Source organism: Stegodyphus dumicola, chromosome 9 (genome assembly GCF_044657685.1).
Source record: "Stegodyphus dumicola isolate Sdum_Otavi_A_Nest chromosome 9, ASM4465768v1".
Taxonomy (NCBI): domain Eukaryota; kingdom Metazoa; phylum Arthropoda; class Arachnida; order Araneae; family Eresidae; genus Stegodyphus; species Stegodyphus dumicola.
In genome coordinates this window covers 145,574,238-145,596,796 of record NC_140776.1, presented here as the reverse complement: position 1 = coordinate 145,596,796, position 22,559 = coordinate 145,574,238, and the positions used below count along the sequence as shown (strand labels likewise).

The window sequence follows — 22,559 nt, the reverse complement described above, 5'->3', positions numbered from 1 at the left end:
TCATTCCAAACATATCTTCAATACATTTTCACATGTGTTGATTCCTCTTTCTATTTTAATCAAAAACATTTAATTCAAGTAACATAAAATTAAAATTTATGTATCCTTTTATAGCATTTTAAACTTTTTAATTCTGCAGCATTCCTTCTTTTTGATATTCTTCCTGGACTATAAATCAGAGTTGGTTTTACTATGACTAAGAAATATTGCCTACTACTGTGATAGCCAACAAGTGGCTAAATCTATAAATTTTCTTTGCAGACAAACCAATGGCACACAAATGCAATTATTACCCATGTTTAAATTAATGTAATACATTTAGACAGCTCAATTAAGATAATTTTTTAAAAAAAGTTCTTGGCTTTTTTCAGGTTTGGTTAGGTTTTATGGCAAGAAACCTACACAGGTTATTCTATTCTAGACATCTGATGAGGGAGAATATTGAATTAAACAATAAAAAATCCTTTCAATAATAACAAATACTCAATAAGCAATATACATATACTGTTTAAATAAGCAAAATACATACATAAAAATATTGCTCACACTGATTTATAACCATTTCTAATTCATAGACACTTAAGCAATTAGGAAAGCCATAATCTCTGACTTTACACACCAAACATTAAATGAAACCATTCATTTAAACAAGTTGCATACCTGTAATATCAGCTCGCAATTCAGGATGGTTAAGAAGAAAATGCATAGCGTACTGTACACATCTGATTCTAACTTGAAAACTAATATCATTGAACCTATAACAATAACAATGTATTAATCTTTATAAACAGTTGTTAATATTTGCTCATAATGTATTAATTTACTCCATGCAAACTTTCTTCTCACTGATTACTATACTGACTCAACAGAAAGATGCACTTTTAAGATGTTTTGCAAAGCTCCTTTTATAAAATCTTATGATGAAGTTAAAAAAAAAAAAAAAGATAATTAAACGAATTGAATATCATGTCTTAGGGTAAAATTAACCGAATACGTTTTCATTTAAAAGGAACATATATGTGTGTGTATGCGTGTTGTGAATTTTGTGGAAGATTAAACCTCTTCTCAATCATAAGTCATGGCCGAAAAGACCGTTCTGTCGATGATGACTAGTGAAAAAAATCACAAATACACTGGTTATCATAAATTGACGAAAAAACACAAAAATAGTGATAACTCGCTCAAAAATACGCCAAACCGAATAAAATTTGGATATGTTGCCAAGTAAGAGTAGCTGAGTAAAACTGCGATACGCAAATTAGTGCTGCTGTTTTCGGAATACGTCATCTGCGAGGAGCATAAAAGTCCATGTTTGAGAGCAAGCCCATATATATATATGAAGTCACTGTGACAGTGACATCAGAAATCTGAGATAGCCAATTCGTAACAATGACCTCCAGGCATCATTTGCCTTTAGAACTGCGTTGGAGAGCCATTGGGAGACTAGAGGCAGGACAAAGTCAAACAGAAGTTGCCAGATGGCTAAATGTGAGTCCTTCTGTGGTTCGTAGAGGCAATTTCAAACCACAGATTCGGCATCTAGGAGGTTCAGCCAAGGACGGTTAACTACTACAACGAGCGCCGATGTCCGATATTTGACATTATGTGCGTGCAGGAATAGAAACGCTACTTTAACTCTTCTTGGATCCTCCCTTGCTGCAGCCACCGGAAGGTTCATGTCAATGTCAGCTGTGCATAGAAGGCTTCACAATAGGTGGTCTGTATGTGAGGCGACCAGCCATTTGTGTGCCGCTCACGTCACGCCATAGGAGCGACCATTTTCAGTGGGCTCGACTACATGTCCACTGGATGCCTGATCAATGGAGGGCGGTTCTCTTTACGGACGAGTCCAGGTTCAGTCTAGAAAGCGATAGTAGGCGTTATTTCATATGGAAAGAACCTAGAACCCGTTATCATCCGTCAAACATCTGTAAAAGAAATGCATACGGAAGGGGCAGGGTCTGTGTTTAGGGTGGCGCCTCTTTGGGTGGATACACAGACCTCCATGTCTTTTCAAGGGGAACCGTGAATGCTCAGATTTATAGAGATGACATCCTTGATGTTTATGGGCACCCATATGCCGGGGCAATAGGTGATGCTTTCCTGTTACAGGGCGACAACGCAAGACCACACAGGGCTCCCATCGTAGATGATTATCTTCAACAGGAAACAATTATGCGCACTGATAGACCGCATAATTGAAAGAATCGCACATCGCTGTATGTGCTGTATTGCTTCTAGAGGCGATCATATTCCATATTGAAAGTACTTTTCCTATAGCAAACTAAAACCTTCGATTTGTTCATTTTATGCATGCGCTAATTTCTATACTACCATATTTGTCTGGTAATTTCTTTTTATGTTACTTGATACCTTTCTATGTGTTGTATATTGTGGGTAAGTTTCATTAAATTCTACATGTAACTTTTTCAGCAATCGTGATTTTTGTGATTTTCCCTTAATTTATGATAACCAGTGTTATTTGTCTGGTAATTTCTTTTTATGTTATTTGATACCTTACTATGTGTTGTATATTGTGGGTAAGTTTCATTAAATTCTACATGTAACTTTTTCAGCAATCGTGATTTTTGTGATTTTCCCTTAATTTATGATAACCAGTGTAGCTTTTGATGGTTAAAACATCGTTTTGATTTTTGACAGGAACAATTATTCAGAAATACATCTTTTGTTAAAATTGGTACAACAGGTAGGGTTGTTTAATGTGCCTTGCCTATTTTGATATACATAGTTTACATTTTAGAAAATGAAGAAAGAAGGTGAAGTAAGGAACATGGTTTATTCAAAACAGCAGCAGATGCAAAATGCAATGTATACTCACTTTAGTCCACAGTCAGAAGGCCACTGTGTTGAACCTGAGCAATGATTGGGCTAAAGATGTCACAGTGCAGAGATATTGCAGGGAAGGAGACACATAACATGCAGCAGACTGATGCAAAATGGTGCAAAGCATATCCCTGAAGCGGGAATGTGTTTAATTAAAATTTATGAATTCTGTCGCCAACTGATTCTAATTAAGTTTAAGAATTTTGTTTCAAATTTTATATTTTACATATTCCTCCTTTCAGAGAGAAAAAGGCTTGGTGAGAGTTGCAATGAGAAAGCAAGAAGTGCTTCAGAGACACAGCATTTAAGTTTACATTATGCCCTGCCATTTGTTTCATGAACTTTCTCATATTTGAATATAAAAAAATAAATAGAGAATATAATACCAAAATATTATACAATTTGGAAATGGATTGCAGAAAGGGGCTTATAATTGAATCCGAAACTCTATATGAGATAAGTTTGTAAAGTTCTTAAAATATTGTCCAAATGTCCTGAATTTGGAATACCAATCACTAAAAATGTTTAGAGTTCTTGAGAAGAAGCAAGTTTGTAAAGTTCTTGAAATATTGTCGAAATATCCTGCATTTGGAGTACCAATCACTGAAAATGTTTAGAGTTCTCGAGAAGAAGCTTGAGAATCTTGAATCATTATAAATTTTACAATCAGTAAAAAGTCCTATAAAACCACGTGTTAATATGCAAAACATAAAATATGAAACAAAATTTTTAAACTTAACTGGAATTAAGTGGCAATATATCTTCAAATTCATAAATTTTAATTAAACACATCCCTGCTTCAAATATAAGCTTTGCACAATTTTTCATCAATCTGCCACACGTCACGTCTCTCTTTCCCTGCAATCTCTCTGCACTGCAACATCCCAATTGCTGCTCAGGATTAAGACAATGACTTTCTGGCTATGAATAGGACCAAAGTGAGTATACACTGATTTTTCTTGTCTGCTGCTGCTGCTTGAATAAACCATACGTCACTCGCTTTGCCTTCTTTCTTCATTGTCTAAAATGTAAACTATGTATATTGAAATTGTGGGGTCTGTTTAGCATCCTTATTATCATACCAGTTTTAAACAAGATGTATTTCTGAATAATTGTTCCTACGAAAAATTAACCAGCAAGCCAAATCTGATTTTTGCACTAGCCGTCATCTACATAACAGTCTTCTCATCCATGACTAAAGGAGTAAGAAGTGGTTTCATCTTCCACAAAAACTACAAAATATATCTATATATATAAATTATTTTTACATAGGACAATCCAAAAGTTAAAAAATGTTTATAAAATTTGTACTTCCATGAATTTTTTGCACTTTATAAATACAGTTAACCTATAAATGTAGTTGGCAGTAAATGAATAGGCAGTTAATTTTAAGGGATTTCATAACGCAGAATTTTTAATTACATACTATTTCTTAAATAGCATTACAGCCAGCAAAAGAACTCAAAGCATGGTGACGTTCAATATTAAGAAAATAAAAAAAAAAAAAAAAAAAAAAATTAATTAATTTTTCAAAAATACTACACTAAACTGGAATGTGTGTGATGAAATAATAATGTTATAATGTTGGTGTTGAGCATGCAATCATCCTTCATGTAGGCTACCCCAGTAAGTATAAAAAGCAGTCTCTTTTGACGGAGGCATTCTTACTTTGTTTACACGTATCAGTCAAAATCATAGTACTTGTCATATTTTATATTTCTTCTCTAGAATAAGTAAACACCACCATTTAGCTGATGGAATGAGGAGGACAATTTGCTGGCTAACTGGATGCAGGGCAATCTTAAGTTCAGTGATATCAATCTACCTTAATTTAAGGTACATAAGCCAGACTTATACGTGTTTAAAGGCTGAAAATTTAAGTGTGTGGAGTATCTGAAGGAATTTTATTTTTCTTCTACTTTTTGGAACTTTGCCAGTTTAGATCATTAAGTCATCCACAAGGAAAACAACTAACGCAGAATTAACTGTGATGTTTTACTCTGTTAAGAGTGCTTAAGTTGTGCTAAGGCAGTGTTTAAGAATTTTGAACATACGTGAAACTCGCCTAACTATGAAAAGGTGCGTTTCGTGTAAAGACACCATAATACATGTCCTTTCTGATCAATTCCACGGTTTTATCTGCATTTTCTGATGACCATTCTCTTTTTTTGAATGGTCACAGGAACTTTTACTTCACCAAGCTTTGTGTTCATTCTTACATGTATATCTCTGCTTTTTGACTTGCTTATTGCGTTCTTGTTACAGAGCTTACTTTATCATTTATGCTTGCCGCATTTTTAAGATTATTATTATTATTCATTATGGTTCCCCCTCAAAGAAAAGCTATATACATGCTTTTAACAATGAGAAAGTGATAGAAATTGGAAATCGGGTTGCGGCTAGAGAATTTCACGTTGACAAAGGATGTATTCGGTGGAAGCCCGAACAAGATGTATTAGACAAGAATGTCAAGGAATGAAAGATCTTGTTGGACTGGCATCACAAGCTGGCCTTTTCTGGAAGATAATTTAGAGAAATACACAAAAGGACAGAAAGAAAAAAAGATTAACAGTGCCAACAATTAGAATTTTCCTTCAAGCAAACACAAATGCTCAACAAATGGGCATTAAAAACTTTGTTGGAGTACCTAATTGGTATCTCATGTTCATGAAAAAGACATTATCTCGCAGAACCAAAACAACAACTGGACAAAAGCTTCTAATGTATTGGCTAGAAAAAACAGATAGCTTTTTTGGAATATACATTAAAGAAAATTAAAGGATCAAATCTGAATAGAGAGATAACAATTAACATGGATGAAGTACCTGTTATTTTTGACTGTCCTCCAAGCAGAGCTGTTCAACAGATGAAAAAACTACTCCTGTGCTAAGAAACTGGAACGAAAGATTTCTTTTTAATTAATAACAGACGGATGACAAAAGCTTCATATCAGGAGCTTCCCTTGTGGGTTCATAAGGCCTGGCAAACTGTCTCAGCTGATGTGATCGTATCAGCTCAGACAGCAGATACAGTGCGATCGTATCAGCTTTCATTAAATCGGAAATCACCAAAAAAGAAATTGAAAATGAAGATACCAATGCTGAAGGAAGTGGTTTAGAACAGAGTGATGAAAATGACCTTGAAAATCGTTTGTTAAGTTTATTTCATTCTGACACTGATGAGTTGGATATTGAATAAATGTAGTTTAATTATAAAATCCTGTTTGATTATCTAATTTATGCATTCTTTTTTCATAATAAGATAATTTGGAATGAAAAAAGTTTACCCAACTCGTAAAAATACAGTCTATTAGAAAATTAGCTCAGTTCATTTTTTTGGCAGGGGAAGATTTTGTTTATTTTTTATTTACTCACATATTATTGTTTATAATTATGATTTAAATTTTATAAAATAGTATCAATGACGATTACATCAATACAGAAAAGAATTACTGCCTTAATTAATATTAAATGTCATGTTTCAGAATTCTTTGCTGCGGTGTATATAGTACTATGGCTTATTTGCGGTGTATATAGTACTATGGCTATGACCTGAAGCTGGGTGAACAAGCTGGTATGCATTAACGAGTGCCACAGCAATTTGGCAAATGCCTCCAAGAGCTAAAAAGATTCAGAAATGGGTATGTCCGCAAATGGGATCATTAACTATCTCATTATGATAACTTGCGTGCAATTTGCCTGACTTTCAGAGATAGTCAAACATCCCATAGCCTCATTTTAGGTCATATCTTGCAATGTCAGTTTTAGACATTCATTATTCTCTTAATTTTGAACATGACTGTACTAAGTAATAAAAGCCTTATGTCGCAGATGAACTGAGATCTATGAATAACAAAAACAGCATTTTGTAAGAATCGCCAATTATTTGTTGAACTTTAAAGAAACGTTTTGAAACGTTCCAGTTTCTTAGCACAGGAATAGTTTTTTCATCTGTTGAACAATTCCAAAATGCATAATTTTTTTGCAGTCAATTATCATGTATGCAGCATAAATCCAGGGCAACTTATTGATCCAAAATCATGGTAATATTTATTATCACATCTGCAATTTGGAGGGCCATTTTCAGGAAAGTGGATTCATATCCATACATGATGTCAAATGAAAATTAATATTAACCAATTTCAGCTAGGTGCCATAGGACTCCTACAGCCATACAGCTTTCATTTACCATTGAAACCTTTAACATCAGATGCTACTGTTTCCTAAAGACTTCAAATAACGGGTTTCCTAGAAAACCCATTATTTGAAGCCTTTAGGAAACAGCAAAAAATCCATTATTTGTATCCTATTTGCTCTCTGACATTGAAAAGTAGGCTCAGCATAGTACACAGATTATTATTAGCTTTAGACCCAACATCAGGAAGTCTCTCTTCGAAGGTATAGAAGGATCTTACAGCTTGTCCATGTAGGGCTTAACTGATAGAGAGTATTTCCAAAATGACTGTAGGTAGGTTAGCTAATTAGATAACCTAAACCTGAAGCTGGGTGAACAAGCTGGTATGCATTAATGAGTGCCACAGCAATTTGGCAAATGCCTCTAAGAGCTAAAAAGATTCAGAAACGGGTATGTCCGCAAATGGGATCATCAACTATCTCATTATGATAACTTGCATGCAATTTGCATGACTTTCAGAGATGGTCAAACATCCCATAGCCTCATTTTAGGTCATATCTTGCAATGTCAGTTTTAGACATTCATTATTCTCTTAATTTTGAACATGACTGTACTAAGTAATAAAAGCCTTATGTCGCAGATGAACTGAGATCTATGAATAACAAAAACAGCATTTTGTAAGAATCGCCAATGACTTGCTTATTGCGACTTGCTAGTACACAAAATCTTTCTTGATCCACGAGTAGAATTTTTTTTTTTTTTTGGGGGGGGGGGGGGTTCTTCATCTAACTTGAGTAATCTCTCTGAACCATTAAAATGCTATTTTGTTAATTCCATTATCCAAAAACTGAACATCAGAAAGAAGCAGCACAACAAATTTCAATCCTGAATCACTATCACAAAATTCAAAGCTTGTCTTTCTACGTTAGGAATATTATTGTTTTGTAAAAATGGATCTGCATAATATTAAAACGGTAACAATAATTTAAAAGTAAGAGTTCTGTATTCTAAGGTAAAGCAGGCAAACTAGTGGACAGAAATGTTCAAAATTTATATAGTAAAACTGCTTAAAAGAGAACCTAATTTCATGCATCTATGGTAAATGAATTGCCATACTATGCAAATTTTCTTAAATAATATATATATATATATATTATTTAAGAAAATTTGCATTCTGATACTTAGTAAGCTTTAAATATATATATATATATTTATTTATTTAAAGCTTACTAAGTATCAGATCATTCTGCATTTTTAAAATAATAGGCTACATTTGGCTAACCTCACTGAAAATGGAAACAGCTTTCAGCATCTCATGCATAAACCAAAAACATTTCATATTCAGACTCGTATTGTATAATTAAAATTCTTTTCACATTAACTAATATAATTTTTTAACATTCATTTTTAAGTATAAATGCATAATTCTTAACAGAATTTTAGTCTTACACAAAAGAATGCTTTTTAATAATTTTTACTGAAATTGTTTCTCACAGATATTAATGAGTCATGCTATTGTAGCTTCTACCAAAAGAACTGATTCACAATTACAGCTCATGTTTCAGTACACAGTTAAGTAAAATTTAAATCAATACAATATCAAATGCATATTTTTCAATCAAAAATATTACCTTCCAAGGAAACAAGTCCATAATGCCTTGTTTTGAGAAGGAAGATTTGAATTTCGGTCAGAAAACATTCTGGCCAGAAGTTTTGTCACATCCAAGCGTTCTTTTTCTACGCTGCTCTGAAAGCCAGACAAGCAAAATGAATACGAATATCATTTTAGAACATATTAATGAAAACAATCCAAAAACATTGTTTCTTTACAACATAAGATTTATTTGAATCATTACTTGACTGGCATTCAATGGAAACCTTAAAATTACAAAATTCCAATAATTTACATTGCATTAATAGATTATGCATAGTATTTATGCATAGTATTTATGCATAGTAATATGCATAGTAATTAAATAGTATTATGCATAGTAATTAAATTACATTGCATAATAATAGACAATGAAATGTAGCTATTCTGTAAAAGAATGCTATTCAAACACTGAAAGTACAAATTTAATTTTCGAAATTTTGAAAACGACAAAATTTTGGAATGAGGATTTTCTTTAAATGAAAATTTGTGAATGACAACAAAGAGCTCTTTGCTCTAACATTGTAGATTAATTATGCAACAAAAATTACTTCTACTAAAAGTAAATATTTTAATATATGTGATTGATAATATGGAGTTAAAATAAGAATTTTTTTGGGAGGTAAGGGAGCTTCTTTGATATATTGGAACAATGTAGCCCGATATAGGCATTTTCTCTGAAAAATGCTTAATCTTATTAAAAATTACTTCAACAAGATTAGAATTACTGTCATTACTAAGAGGGAAAAAAGACTATTCCTAATTTAAGGATAAATTTAAATGCCAATTTTTTTACATATCTTTTACATATTACTTTTTGTTATATTGTAAATGCAATTTTTCTGTTGAGAATATTATAACTTGAAAGAAACATCTTGCTATTTTATTTTAATGAAATTCGAAATAATCCTACAAGTACTAATTCAGAAGTCACACAACAAAAATCAGCGTTATATTTTCAAAGTTTTCACAGGACTAGTTTCGATGGTTTTACCGAACCACCATCCTTAGCTGTGAAACCGCAAATGAACGAGATAGGATATAATGATTAGATAAGATAAGAAAGCATGGACACTAATAAGCAAGTGACGACATCTGTTGATGAAACCAGAACTAAAACATAATTTCTTTCAAGGCCAAAGGCAAAGATGGATTGGAATTAGGATCGTTAACTAGAACAGAAAGATTTTTTTTAATGTGAAATGCCTTTATAAAATCCATACTAGTTTACATTGGCCAAACTAAGAGAGCCTTAAATTTTCGCGTCAAGGAACATGAGGCACATGTTAGAAAAAAGGAAACACAGAAGTCTTCTGTTGATCAACATTGTTGGTCCAAAAATCATACTTTCAATTTTTCTGTTGCCAAAATTATTCAAAAAAACATCTTCCATTGGAGAACTGGATTTTCTAGAGGCATTTCACATTCAAAAAAATCTTTCTGTTCTAGTTAACGATCCTAATTCCAATCCATCTTTGCCTTTGGCCTTTAAAGAAATTATGTTTTAGTTCTGGTTTCATCAACAGATGGCACCAGTTGCTTATTCTTGTCCATGCTTTCTTATCTAATCATTATATTCTAACTCATTCATTTGCAGTTTTGCAGCTGAGGATGGTGGTTCGGTAAAACCATCGAAACTAGTCCTGTGAAAATTTTGAAAATATAACACTGATTTTTGTTGTTTGACTTCTGAATTAGTATTTGTTTGGCATGTTATTGTATCTTAATATTACAAGTGTTAGCATTTTTATTATGATATGATACAATTTATTTAAAAGAAAAAAATAACTGAATTAGAGTAAGCCCCAGTAGATAAGAAACTGGATAGAAAGATAATACTAACATTTAAAATGAGGCAAACGAGCAACCTTTGTTTAGCATAGATTTTGGTGGCAATCAGAGAATGATACCTCTTCTTGAGAAGCAAAAAAGAACAAATCAGCATTGAGAAATTTTTTATTTACTTCCTCAGCTCCCCCCCCCAAACCCCACCACCACTTGAAGAAGTGTTACAATCACCCTTGAAACATAAAGCTTATTCAATGCTATACCAAACTAGGATTGTTGTTTTCGCTAATTTTAAATTTCACAAAGGCATATTTCTCTTCCAACATAATAATACCAACATGCTTGATTGAATACAACAAATATGTGTGTGAGATTTGAATGTTTCGAATCCTACTTAAGCTTTTTATTAAAAAACACCCAAAATAAATAATTAAATTCATCACAATTTTGCGTAATAGCTGATCATTTTAAATAGAATTTTACAGCTACCTGTAAAAAAATATATAATTATAATAAATAAATATAATAAAAACTAAATAAAGCAGACACACACATATATATATATATATTAGCTAACAAAATTACCTTTAACTTGAATTCTAGCTGAGGGAGAATAGCTGTTAACATGCTAGGACATATAGCATTCAGCTCATAAATTAAATCATATAGTTTGGGAAGAAGTATACTTTCAACCTTACCCAGGATTAGGGCATTATTGAAAAACTGAAACAAAGAAAAATGGCATTTATAAATACATACAAATTTAATAAAAGAAACATTGCAATTAAAAAATACATTACTTACAGCATGAACATATGGTTCCAGAGTCACTTGGGTGCGTTTTATGATATCCCGAGACAAATTATATGAATTCTTATTTTGAGTCTGAAAATAAATGGGATATGAGTTATAAATTTTAAAAGTTATTTTAGAAATTATGTGATAAATTTGCCACAAATTTTTATAGCAATATAAAAATTTTATAAAGAAATTTAATAACATAGAAGTCCATATATTTTTCACAACAATTTAATATCTATTTTTGAAATTAAAAAATTTCCCCATAACTTCAAATTCATTATGTAATTATTACATTAAAACATATTTATTGTTTCAGATATCAAATTAAAAAAATTAACTGCACTTTTATTTTTAACAACCTGTTTCATTAACCTTTCAGCACACGTGCTTGGCAATTTTACATGAGCATGCACACATCGTATTTTTTACGACATGTGTTATTTTACCATTTTTGGCACGAAAAATGACAGAAATTAGTGAATATTGATAATAAACTTTTTAAAACATAAAATATTAACCTTATTATTGCAAAATACAAATGACGTCACATTAAAATGATAGTAAATTATTTTTAAACGTTTATATTAGTCAGGTGGAAAAGCAATAATGTATTTTATTACAGAAATTTAAAAACTTATTATTTAATAACTATATTTTAAAATCCAAGCTAGTTTTAATATTCATCTGTCCTACTTGTCAGCAGTAAAAATCTCTTGTAGTTCATCCCAGCTCTTGTTATTTAAATTCCAGTGCAATCACTTGAGAACAACTCTTTTGCCTTCACATGGTATCCTCTTTTCATTCCTATGATATATAACAATCCAAAGTAGGCCATCATTTCCACTCAGGTAATAATGCAGTTTTTATCTCTTGAGTATTTTGCCTTTTAGTAAACTTTTATATTATATATTTATTTGTACATTCCAAAATTCATCAAGTATATTTATATCGACTATTTTCAAAAATATTCCTATTTCATCCTTTATATACTTAGCATGGTGTTTTAGGACAGGTAATGTTCACAATATTCACCTTATTCGTCTTTGAGCAGTTTGCATACTTCTGATTTTGCCACTTAGAAGACTTATCCTTACTAACATAGAATATATCATCATCCTTCTATTTTTCTATATCATTATTACTATCATCATCTGAAAAATATTGTTCAGATTTACTGCTGATATTATTTATCTCTATAATTTCCTCACTCAGATCGCTATTATTCTTGCATCCAAAGGTTTCCTTGCCTTTTTTTTTTTCTTCATCAGACAATTCTTGAAAAATGTGAGCAAAATCAGCTGCTTGCACATATTTTTTTGCCATTAAAACCAATATAAAAATCATAAAGGCAAATTCATACAAATTAATATAATACACGTCAATTAATAACACAAAATTACAAAATATTTGAGGAAAAAAATGCTTTCTGAATATTCCCCCACGGCCACGCTTGTGTTGTAACTTTTACGAAGGTACCATTGTTTTTCCACAGTGAGAGAAACATGCATACTTTCATGCAGATTTTCTTTCATTTTTTTAAATACACTACAAGAATTCATTCCAGAAGGTTCTCCATCCATCTATGGCATATTGCCAATTTCGTTGCCAAATGTCTCCAAATGGACAATTTATCACCAAATGTGGCAGCCCCACCTTCCCTCGGCACTCTCTGGCTACCCTAAGCCCGCTTTGCTGGAAAACTATCTTACGATGGCTGAACATTTCATAACAGTCCCCCCTTCCAAGGACTGCACGTTCCTGGCAGTACAATCCTTGGTCAGAAGCCAAATTCAATACAAACAAATAACATAAATAAACAAATATTTACACTACGAGTTATATATACAAATTAACCACATAACAGTTTTAAATTATACAAATTAAAGTTCAGAATGAATTGCAGTCTCAAGCTTTTTAGTTATACCCGTGTCAAATACTGTTTCACCGCAATTCTCAGATGTATTTCTGCTTTTGCATATCACAGTCTGAAGATTCAGTCCTATCAGACTTTTCATTCACATGATGATCTGAAACAGTTTGTTCACCACTCTGTAGTTTAATCGCATCATGTATACAGTTCACCTCAGTACTTTAAACAGTTGGTACATGCTAATGCTTATTTACCTCTATTACCTGAAAGCCTGTTCCAATGTTTGCATCAGGGGCATGAATAGAATCCAATCTTTTACAAGCACAAGTATACTGGTTTAGAACCAAGTTTATGTCTGTACAAATTGTATTATGAGACACGTACTTAGTTTGAGAAGTGGTTACATTTTCTTGCAATACTGGAAGACTCTGCTTAAGCTGCACATCAGCTTCTCCCATCTCTGCATCACATGCACTTTCAGAAGGTTCAATACTTGCTAACTGAGACTTTGTTACTTCAGTTTCTACCAAAACAGTCACAATTTCACTTTCTTCCAACTCGACTTAAAGGACTTGAAAATCATAAACTTTATTTCCACAAATTATTCCTTCCACAGGTTTCCCTGCACCTTTTTCAGATTGTCGCGCCACGATCAAACTCCACGAGAGGTAAGTTTCTCTGTTACGGAATGGCAATGACAGAGAGGTTGTTGTTCGAAAAGATGCATGATGGAATTCCATTGTAACGATCATTTTGTAGATGTTACGTATTGTAAAATGAACCTATTACACTGTGCTAAATAGTATTAAAATGCTATATATTAAAAGATCTTTCATCTAATCTAAATTTTAACCTCATTATTTTCTCTTAAACTCACAATGATGTTCATGACATTTCCGGCGCCCCCGGGTGGGCGTGTTTGTTGGAAACATGTCGGATGAAAGAATAGATAGGGTAAGTTGATTACCTTATACTTCCGTTTTGAAGTTATTGATTATTGTACTATACTAGCCACTTCTTCATCTTTAAAAACAGAATTATTACTTTCTTTCATCTCAACTTCAGGCATTTAAGAATCAACAGCTTCTTTCCCATCTTTCCTTTCTTCAGTCTCGTAAGATATTTCATTCCTCATTTCTTGATCTTTCTCAGACACTTCACCAGCTACTTCCTTCATTTCTTTATCCTTTGATTTTTCAGATGCCACTTCTGCCATATCTACATCTTCTTTTATGGCTCCAGTTTCTTCAACAAGCTCCACTTTTATCTGTTGGAGTTGCTTTCACAACTCTTCTTGGACAATCTTCATCTCTTCTCATATGGCTTTCTTCTCGTCTGGTCCCCTTTCATCTCAGCCATCATCTCTTCATACCCAGCTTTTATCTCAACCTTAATTTTCTTCATATCCAGCTTTTATGTCAACTTTCATCTTCTTCATTTCCAGCTTTTATCTCATCATATCCAGCTTTTATCTCATCATATCTGGCTTTTATCTCAGCCGTAATTTTTTCATATCCGGCTCTTAAAGCTGCTAAGAAATCCATGAACTTCATTTCCTTTGCCATGGCTTTCTTTTGCAGGAGGGTCTCACTGGCATTACTGGTATTCACTCGCAAATTCCACTTCTGACACCAGCTGTTGCATTTTTTTACAGGGTCATAGATTTGGAGCGATTAACATTTGATGAAGAATGGAAACTCAATTTATTAGCTGGTATTACTTACGACAGCTCTAAAAGCATGTTTACAGTCATAGAAAAACTATGACAAACACGTTCAACAAATCAGCAACACAGGCTTCATGCTATCAGGCTTAACTGTGAAGACAAGTTCATGGCAAAGCACCAGGGTACAGTCCCCGTCCCGATTCAGTCATTCTCGGAACTCTATGTATTCTCGAAACTCTCCACGCTACAACTCATGATGCACCTGACGATACACTCAATAGCCTCAAAGATGCACCAACTTGTGATACACTGACGAGACACCTCGACACTTAGACTTGAATAACTTTATAGACTATAAGACACTCTCGATAGACTAAGAGACTCTGACGAAACATATTGACTGACTGATTGCTACTCCACTAACAGGCAGGCTTAATATAGCTTTTGGGCTGCTTTCAAGAACATTCTGGTCCAAACCGATAAGAATTCGTTCTAGAAAGTTCTCCATCTGTCTATGGCTTATCACCATTGTCAAATGTCAACAAATGGGCAATTTCTCACCGAAATAGCAACCCTACCTTCCCTTGCACCCTAAACCCGCTTTGCGGGGAAGCTATATTACTGCAGCTAGACATTTAGTAACAATATCAAAATTTAAAGGAATTTTTAATACCATGTAAATCACAAAACTGAGAACTAAAATAATTAATTTTCTTTCATTTCCAGTGCTTCTGTTATTAAAATAATCGGAAGCTTTTTTAACATTAACCTTTTTAAAGACAGTAATGCTTAAAAAAAAAATCATTATTATTCTTTCCAGAGTCGACAAGTTTGAAGATTACTGTTGTTAAGCACTTTTTTTTAATAATCAAAACACATGGTTGCTGCTTTGTTAATGTAACAAATCACCAGCTATAGACAGGTGGAGCCAATACTACATTAATATGAATTGCAACAATAATGTAGTTGCAGAATTCTGAAATGAATATTGAATTATTAAAAATAATGTCACCTTTTTAGGTTCCACAATTTGATCTAATATTATATCCAACATTGGTTGTGATATAGTATCAGCTTCTAGGATTAAAGGACACATCATATCCAACATAAAATTCTTCACTTTAGTTGAATGATTATCACTAAAAAAGAAATTTAAATAATTACAGTATAACACTGATTAAGTCATAAAAATCCGAAACATATGGCAACTGAATGCATAAAGCACAAATATGTTACATATTGTAGAATAATATAAGTCAAGCCTATTTGAACAGCTCAAATTTACAGCTGTTGTTGACCTCATAGAACCTGGCTGTGGCAAAAGATAAATATCTATTTTAACAACTTAAAAAAATTTTAGAATATAACATTAGATTAAATATTTTTCTAAGCAAAAAGATGTATGATGTACATTTTTCAATTTTTTTATATTAAAATAGTTTATATATATTTATTTAACACAATAACAATCAAAAGTGAATTAATTACTAAATAATTACGCATTAAGCTTAGATATATGATTCAGATATGATTTACAAAGTAGAGCTAGCATACAAGAAATAATTTTTCGATAAGTTTAACAAGTTTTACACAAATGGTGAATCACTGAATGTGTTATACAGTGTTTTGATCTGTAAGTAAAGTCTTGGATCATAAGGTTCATCCCTTTTCACATTTCTTAGACTACAGCCCAAACTGCATTGTTGCTAGTGAATGAAATTAGTTTACTGTTCTACTATTTTTATTAAACAATCTCTCATGCAACTTCTTACAAACAGTATTTAAGTTCTGAAAATTTATATTTCTTTACAGTTAAGCAAGATTTAAACTATGTATTTCAGTATCACCAGTTTTAGTAGTGAGATGGTTATCAAATAAATAAATAAATTCAAGAAATTTACATTCTGACATTCAGTATTTTCTAAGCTACAAATAAATAACTGGATATTTCCTCAACAGCTTAAAGCAGTTACATATGAAGTAGTATTAAAATTTAATTAAAGATAAGAATGAACAAATAAGTTACAAATCCAAATCACATAAAGCTGATTGCATATCATAACTCTAACGAGTAGACTCAGTTCTCCTTTTTGTTATTCATCTATTTTCTTTCTCTCTTCTCAAAGGTTCAAAATTAGTCTATTCACCAAGCAATGAGCTTAATAATGAAATGGTTCAATAATAAGTTTGGGTACTTTTCCGTTTCGCCGGCGCAAACCTCGCCATTTCCCTTTCTCCGGCGCAAATCTCGCCAAGCAGACTTTATTGGCGACAACACACAGTATACACATAAAAAAATGTTAACAAATGTTAATTCTAAGAATTTTTTTATTATTTTTTTATTTTGGAGGCATAAATATTTTAATATCGTTTAGAATTTTTTCAAATGGGTCTTTTGTGTCCTTTCGCCACATAAATTCGGTGAGGTAACTGTCAAGATGATGCCGAGCAGTTCCTCTGTGTTTCTTATTCCGCCATTTTGCCTTCCCCATAGTCTTTCAATTTTTTGCGTGTGCGTCAAAGTTTCCGGATCTACAAAATTGAATTTATGGTTCACTTTGAAATGTTCAAAACTTTCTTCTTCCATATTAGGAAGAGGAAAGAGAAACTTTTCTCTTTCCTCTTCCTAATATTTTTCAGTGCAATATTATTTCCATAAATCGGAATACACTGTAGTTCCTTTTTCGATGTTTTCATTTATTGCCTCTGATATAATACTCATGGATCAGTTTGGAACCATCACAAGGAAACATTCGTTTGTTTCACGACAAACTCCACCAAAGATCCACTGTTGTGGTAAAATCCGTCCCGCGTTGTTTTTGCGCTTCATGAACATACTTTCATTCACTTCAACGATCATACCAGGTCCTCCTATTTTGCGTTGTTGACGTTTAACTAAAGAATCCACACAAACCTCTCGCATGTAGTTATTCCAATCCACAGCTGTTCCTTGACTGATTTCCAACTGCTTTTCACACCATTTAACTGAAGTTAATTCTTCACTCCAACCATAAATGAATCTTAAACACTTCAAGAAACTCAATCTCGATGATTCAAACCATGTGCCTTTCTGTATACTTCTTTTACTGCGGCAAGTTAAAAGGTTGCAACGCCATTGAATTTCGTCTCCGAAATATAATTTCATTTCATGATTATTTTCACAAATAAGCAAGGTTAGGCAAAACGCCTTTCGCTTGAAAGAATCTGACGGATTCTTCCTCTGTCCTGGGCAAATCCCGAATTTTCATTGGTTTTTCATCCATTTTTGACATATTTGTAAAAGACGTTAATTTAAGAATTTAAAGACGTTAAATTAGATTTACTATGCTTTCATGGTATAACCTCTTGATTCGCCGGTTAATATCACGTGATCCCAAACGATCTCATCTCACGTAAAATACGCTACAAAAATCTGATTCTCTCAGGAATTATCTACATTAATTTCAAGTTAAATCTCAGTATGGAATACGAGTTTAAATGCAAGAATTATTTCAATATTATAATTTAAAAAATTCTATGTAATTGTATGCCAATATTGAAAAAAAAAAAAAAAAAAAAGGTAAATCTGATAATAAATCTCAGCGACTTGTTTTGAAAAAGTGCCGCGAAAGGTTATCAGCGAAGATATTCGCTCTGGCATCAGTTCTACCATTTTCGGCGACTTTATCGCTTGCACCGGCGAAATGGGAAATTGCGCCGGCCAAACGGAAAAGTACCTAAGTTTGGCCATTTCCAACAAATTGCACATAAGCAAGCATCCAGCCACTGGCAAAATAATTTTCATTCAATATATAAAAAATATATAACAACTAATACAAAAGTAAAGATTTGAACACTTGTCAGAAAAAACTTGGCTTAATGCTTGCCTAATTCAGAAGTCAAACAACAAAAATCAGCGTTATACCTACAAAATTTTCACAGGACTAGTTTCGATGGTTTTACCGAACCATCATCTTCAGCTGTAAAACCGCAAATGAACAAGATAGGAAATAATGATAGGTAAGATAAGAAAGCCTGGACAAGAATTTATCTTCTTATCTTACCTATCATTATTTCCTATCTTGTTCATTTGCGGTTTTGCAGCTGAAGATGATGGTTCGGTAAAACCATCGAAACTAATCCTGTGAAAATTTTGTAGGTATAACGCTGATTTTTGTTGTTTGACTTCTGAATTAGTATTTATTCAGCGTGTTATTGTGTCTTAATTAATGCTTGCCATCATACTAATGACAAAAATAATAATCTGTGATGTCAATGGATGATGCAATATCAACTTTAATTGTAAGGTAAGAAGTAGATAATTATCTGAACTATTTTCAAAATAAAGTTTAAATTTTGTTTACAACTAAATTATATTACATGTGCTATGTTATGATATGGAGAAAAACTATTCAATTTTCATCACAGGCAATTAATGACATGCTTCAACGTACATTACCATGCTTTAATTCAACAGGCATACCTTATGTTATAAAAATTTCATACATTTTTTAAAAGGGACTTTGTTGTAATTCAGTGTGAAAGAAATTTACAAAACTTCAGTACCATAAATAATGTAAATATTTTAAATGACAAAATAATGTAATCACTATCAATAATATGCTGTCAAAAAACTGCATAACATAGCATAAAATATATGTATTTTAATTAAACTTTCACATACATTACACTATCCAAAAGCAATCATTTTGGAAAGAATCACTATAATGAATACATCAAGCATAATTTATATGGATATAATTAAAGAAAGATGAAGTTTTATTCTGAAAGAGAAAACAGAACAAATTGAAAATTGCTAAGTATACTCACTTTACAATACTAAATATTAAATGAAATAACTTTGTAAATATCTGTTGGTTTTCCTCTAATTCTATACAAATGTTGAAGGTTTTAACCCATGCAAGATTCTAAGAGGGAAAGTAGAAAGAAAAAAAAAGACAAATTATTTCAACTGCCAGAAAGACCAAGCTAAAAATTACCAAAATTTATACAGTATCAAAGAATAATATAAAGGTGTTAATGTACCACTATAAGCTTTTCTTAATACAGTACATAAAAAAAGAAAAGTCAAACTAAAATGCATATAAATATAAAAATGGTTAGTCATAAGTATGAAAGGAAGAATACATGGAGGTAAGAAAGGAAGGAGTGGCTAATCCGGCATTAAAAGTGAAGCATCACTCCGAAGCTTCGGTCACCAGATGGCGTGTTTTTTGTTTACATTCAGAAACACTCGCTTGACAGCGCTCTGATAGTATTTTGGCATACGACAGTTCAATACAAATTGAAAAATGGGACACTTCTGCATAAAAGAAAAATTCCTAGTGTGATGGATAATAGCAATTTGTATAGTTTAGTGACATTTACGCAAAATCACATCTTGGTTATTTTCCGATAACTAATAACAGTGATTTTGATTATAAATTAGTTTTATAAAATTCTAAGCTTTTGAACTACAAAAAAAAAAAAAAAAAAAAAAAAAAAAAATAGATTTTAGCAAAAAAGTTATGCTTAAAGAATGAAAAATACCTCACCGTACCTTTAAAATTGTACATATCTTTCGATACCCTTGATAGAGTATTCGCTACTCTTATTTTATGTTCCAAACGCCAAAATGTTTTAAATAAAATCAATTTTTTTCACATCCACAAATTATTGTAACATGTACTTTTTTTAAAATTAGTGTAAATTGCTTTACTTGAAAAATATAGTGAATGCACAGAAATTAAAGATTTCCACATGCCAGAACTGAAAAATGGTATTTATGCCCATGTTTGCAAAAAGCATGTATTTAACAAAATGTGTATTTATTGTATGCGTATTTAACAAAATACATAAATATTTATTCAATTATTTATAAATGAATTTGAAATAAAGGATTTATTCATTCATAAACAACTGTGAAAGTTACTAAGAAAAAATCTAATTATTAAATGTATCTAAATTTATAATGATTATAAATATTATCTAAATATATCTAAATATATCTTATATACTACCTTAACATTGAATTGTAAACATAAATTGACATCCTGTTGACAAACACGTTATAAAACTAGTTAAGCAAGAATTGTTCGTACTGGAAAGCAATCTGTTAAAAGGTATTGTAAAGCAATTTCTAAGCATACTTAAGAAAGTAATAAAGAAAAGTTTTGGAATATGTATTTTTAAAATTAAGGATAAAAAAATCTGATAAGTATAATTTAAAGAATTATTCCCCTTACATTTTATAACTCAGTTACAAGTTTTAAATAATATTTTAAAAAAAATAATCCTTATTTTATTCTCTTTCAGAAATATTCAGAGAAAGTACTATTTAAAGTATTTTGCTATTAAATGAAAAAGTGCTCTAATTTGAAATGGACCGAATAGAGCATTAATTAAAAATTGACTTATAGTTTTCGATTTAAAAGATGCCTCAGAAGCTAAAAAATCATGTCATATATGAGAGAGTATTTTAGGAAGAAGCTCTATAAATAGAAAAGAAATAATGCATAATTTTAATAATACAATAAACTTTGATCTTAATTTTTATAATCCTTAACCAAATCAAATTGAATTACCTTAAATTGTTTTTCTAACGCAATTAACGAAAACTTGTGAAATGAGTCAATTGTTCTGTGAAGTATTGTTCTAGTATAGCATTTAATTCCGTTCAGAATGAAATGTTGTTCAAAACTGTTTTCTTTTCATATACTTAGGACTCTGAAGTATTGTAGAAAAAGATAATATATACATTTATATGCATATTTATGACGTAATTACAAAATATTTACATCCGATTGTGTCAAAACCCATTGAACTCAATGGTAAATTACCCAATGTTTTGGTCACCAAAGAAGGGATCGCAAGTGCTTCAAAGCAGGGTATGGGGAAACTGGTTTAGGGCCACTCCATCTAACTTCTTACCTCCATGGAAGAATATGGGGGTAAAAACTTGTTATAAAAAATTCCCCCCATAAATATCCTTTAGAAACTCTCAAAACAGTTACATAATTTTAAAGTACCAAATATGATACAGCATCATCACACTAAAATAGTTATAAATGAATATAATGAAGTCTTTAATAAACATATTATATAATAAATAGGAAACATGTTATTAACATCACGCACTTAAAAAAATTAAATTATTAACTGATTCATCATTTGTATACGGATTTCTTTTAATTTTTATTTTTCTTGAATACAAAATAAAATATAAAATGTGTGTAAATTATAAAGAGGAATATTGTTTTAGCTTTTAGTGTGTGTGTGTTACATAATTATGGATCTGTTTATATAAATACTTATTTATTTATAAACATTATCTAATTGTTAATAATTATTCATACAGTCAAAAGTTGTTAATACGGACTCGTTGGGACTTTGGTGATTCCGGATTATAGATCATCAGTTTAAATCTGGTAAGATGGCATGCAGAAATTATAAAATTAAAAATATGAAACCGTAATTTATGAAATAAAGAACAATTATGATCTAAAGGGTATCAAAATTTACAAACAAAAAAAAAGCTTAATATTTATTTGTTTACTTTATTAAACATTTCTTTCAATGTAAGTTGCTTCGTTTTATGTGATAATACTTTCTCTTTAATTCCATAAACCGACATAATTTCTTGTTCAGTTACAAATTTCCGCTGTTCAAGTCCTATAATTGCTGTGTCGAGAATACCGACTAATTTGTCAATCGAAATTTTTTCATTTTTAAGAACCTCTGTGTCACTTTCTTCACTACCGGAAGCGAATTATAATGACAAGGAACTTGATTTAAATCATATCACAGACGGAGTACATCGAGATGAA

At 31.6% G+C, this 22,559-nt stretch overlaps 1 protein-coding gene across 3 annotated transcripts in view; it reads right to left on the bottom strand.

Annotated features, from left to right (window-relative positions):
* LOC118205877 (sister chromatid cohesion protein PDS5 homolog B-A-like) overlaps positions 1-22,559 on the bottom strand; it is an 81,897-nt gene that overhangs the window by 53,872 nt on the left and 5,466 nt on the right. For all 3 annotated transcript variants that reach the window (XM_085824199.1, XM_085824202.1, XM_085824201.1), the window contains exons 5-10: positions 19,564-19,661; positions 15,767-15,893; positions 11,222-11,302; positions 11,003-11,140; positions 8,610-8,725; positions 661-755 (exon numbers count right to left, since the gene is read on the bottom strand). In XM_085824199.1, the coding sequence (XP_085680325.1) occupies positions 661-755; positions 8,610-8,725; positions 11,003-11,140; positions 11,222-11,302; positions 15,767-15,893; positions 19,564-19,661 (655 nt within the window). The remainder of the gene's footprint in view (positions 1-660; positions 756-8,609; positions 8,726-11,002; positions 11,141-11,221; positions 11,303-15,766; positions 15,894-19,563; positions 19,662-22,559) is intronic.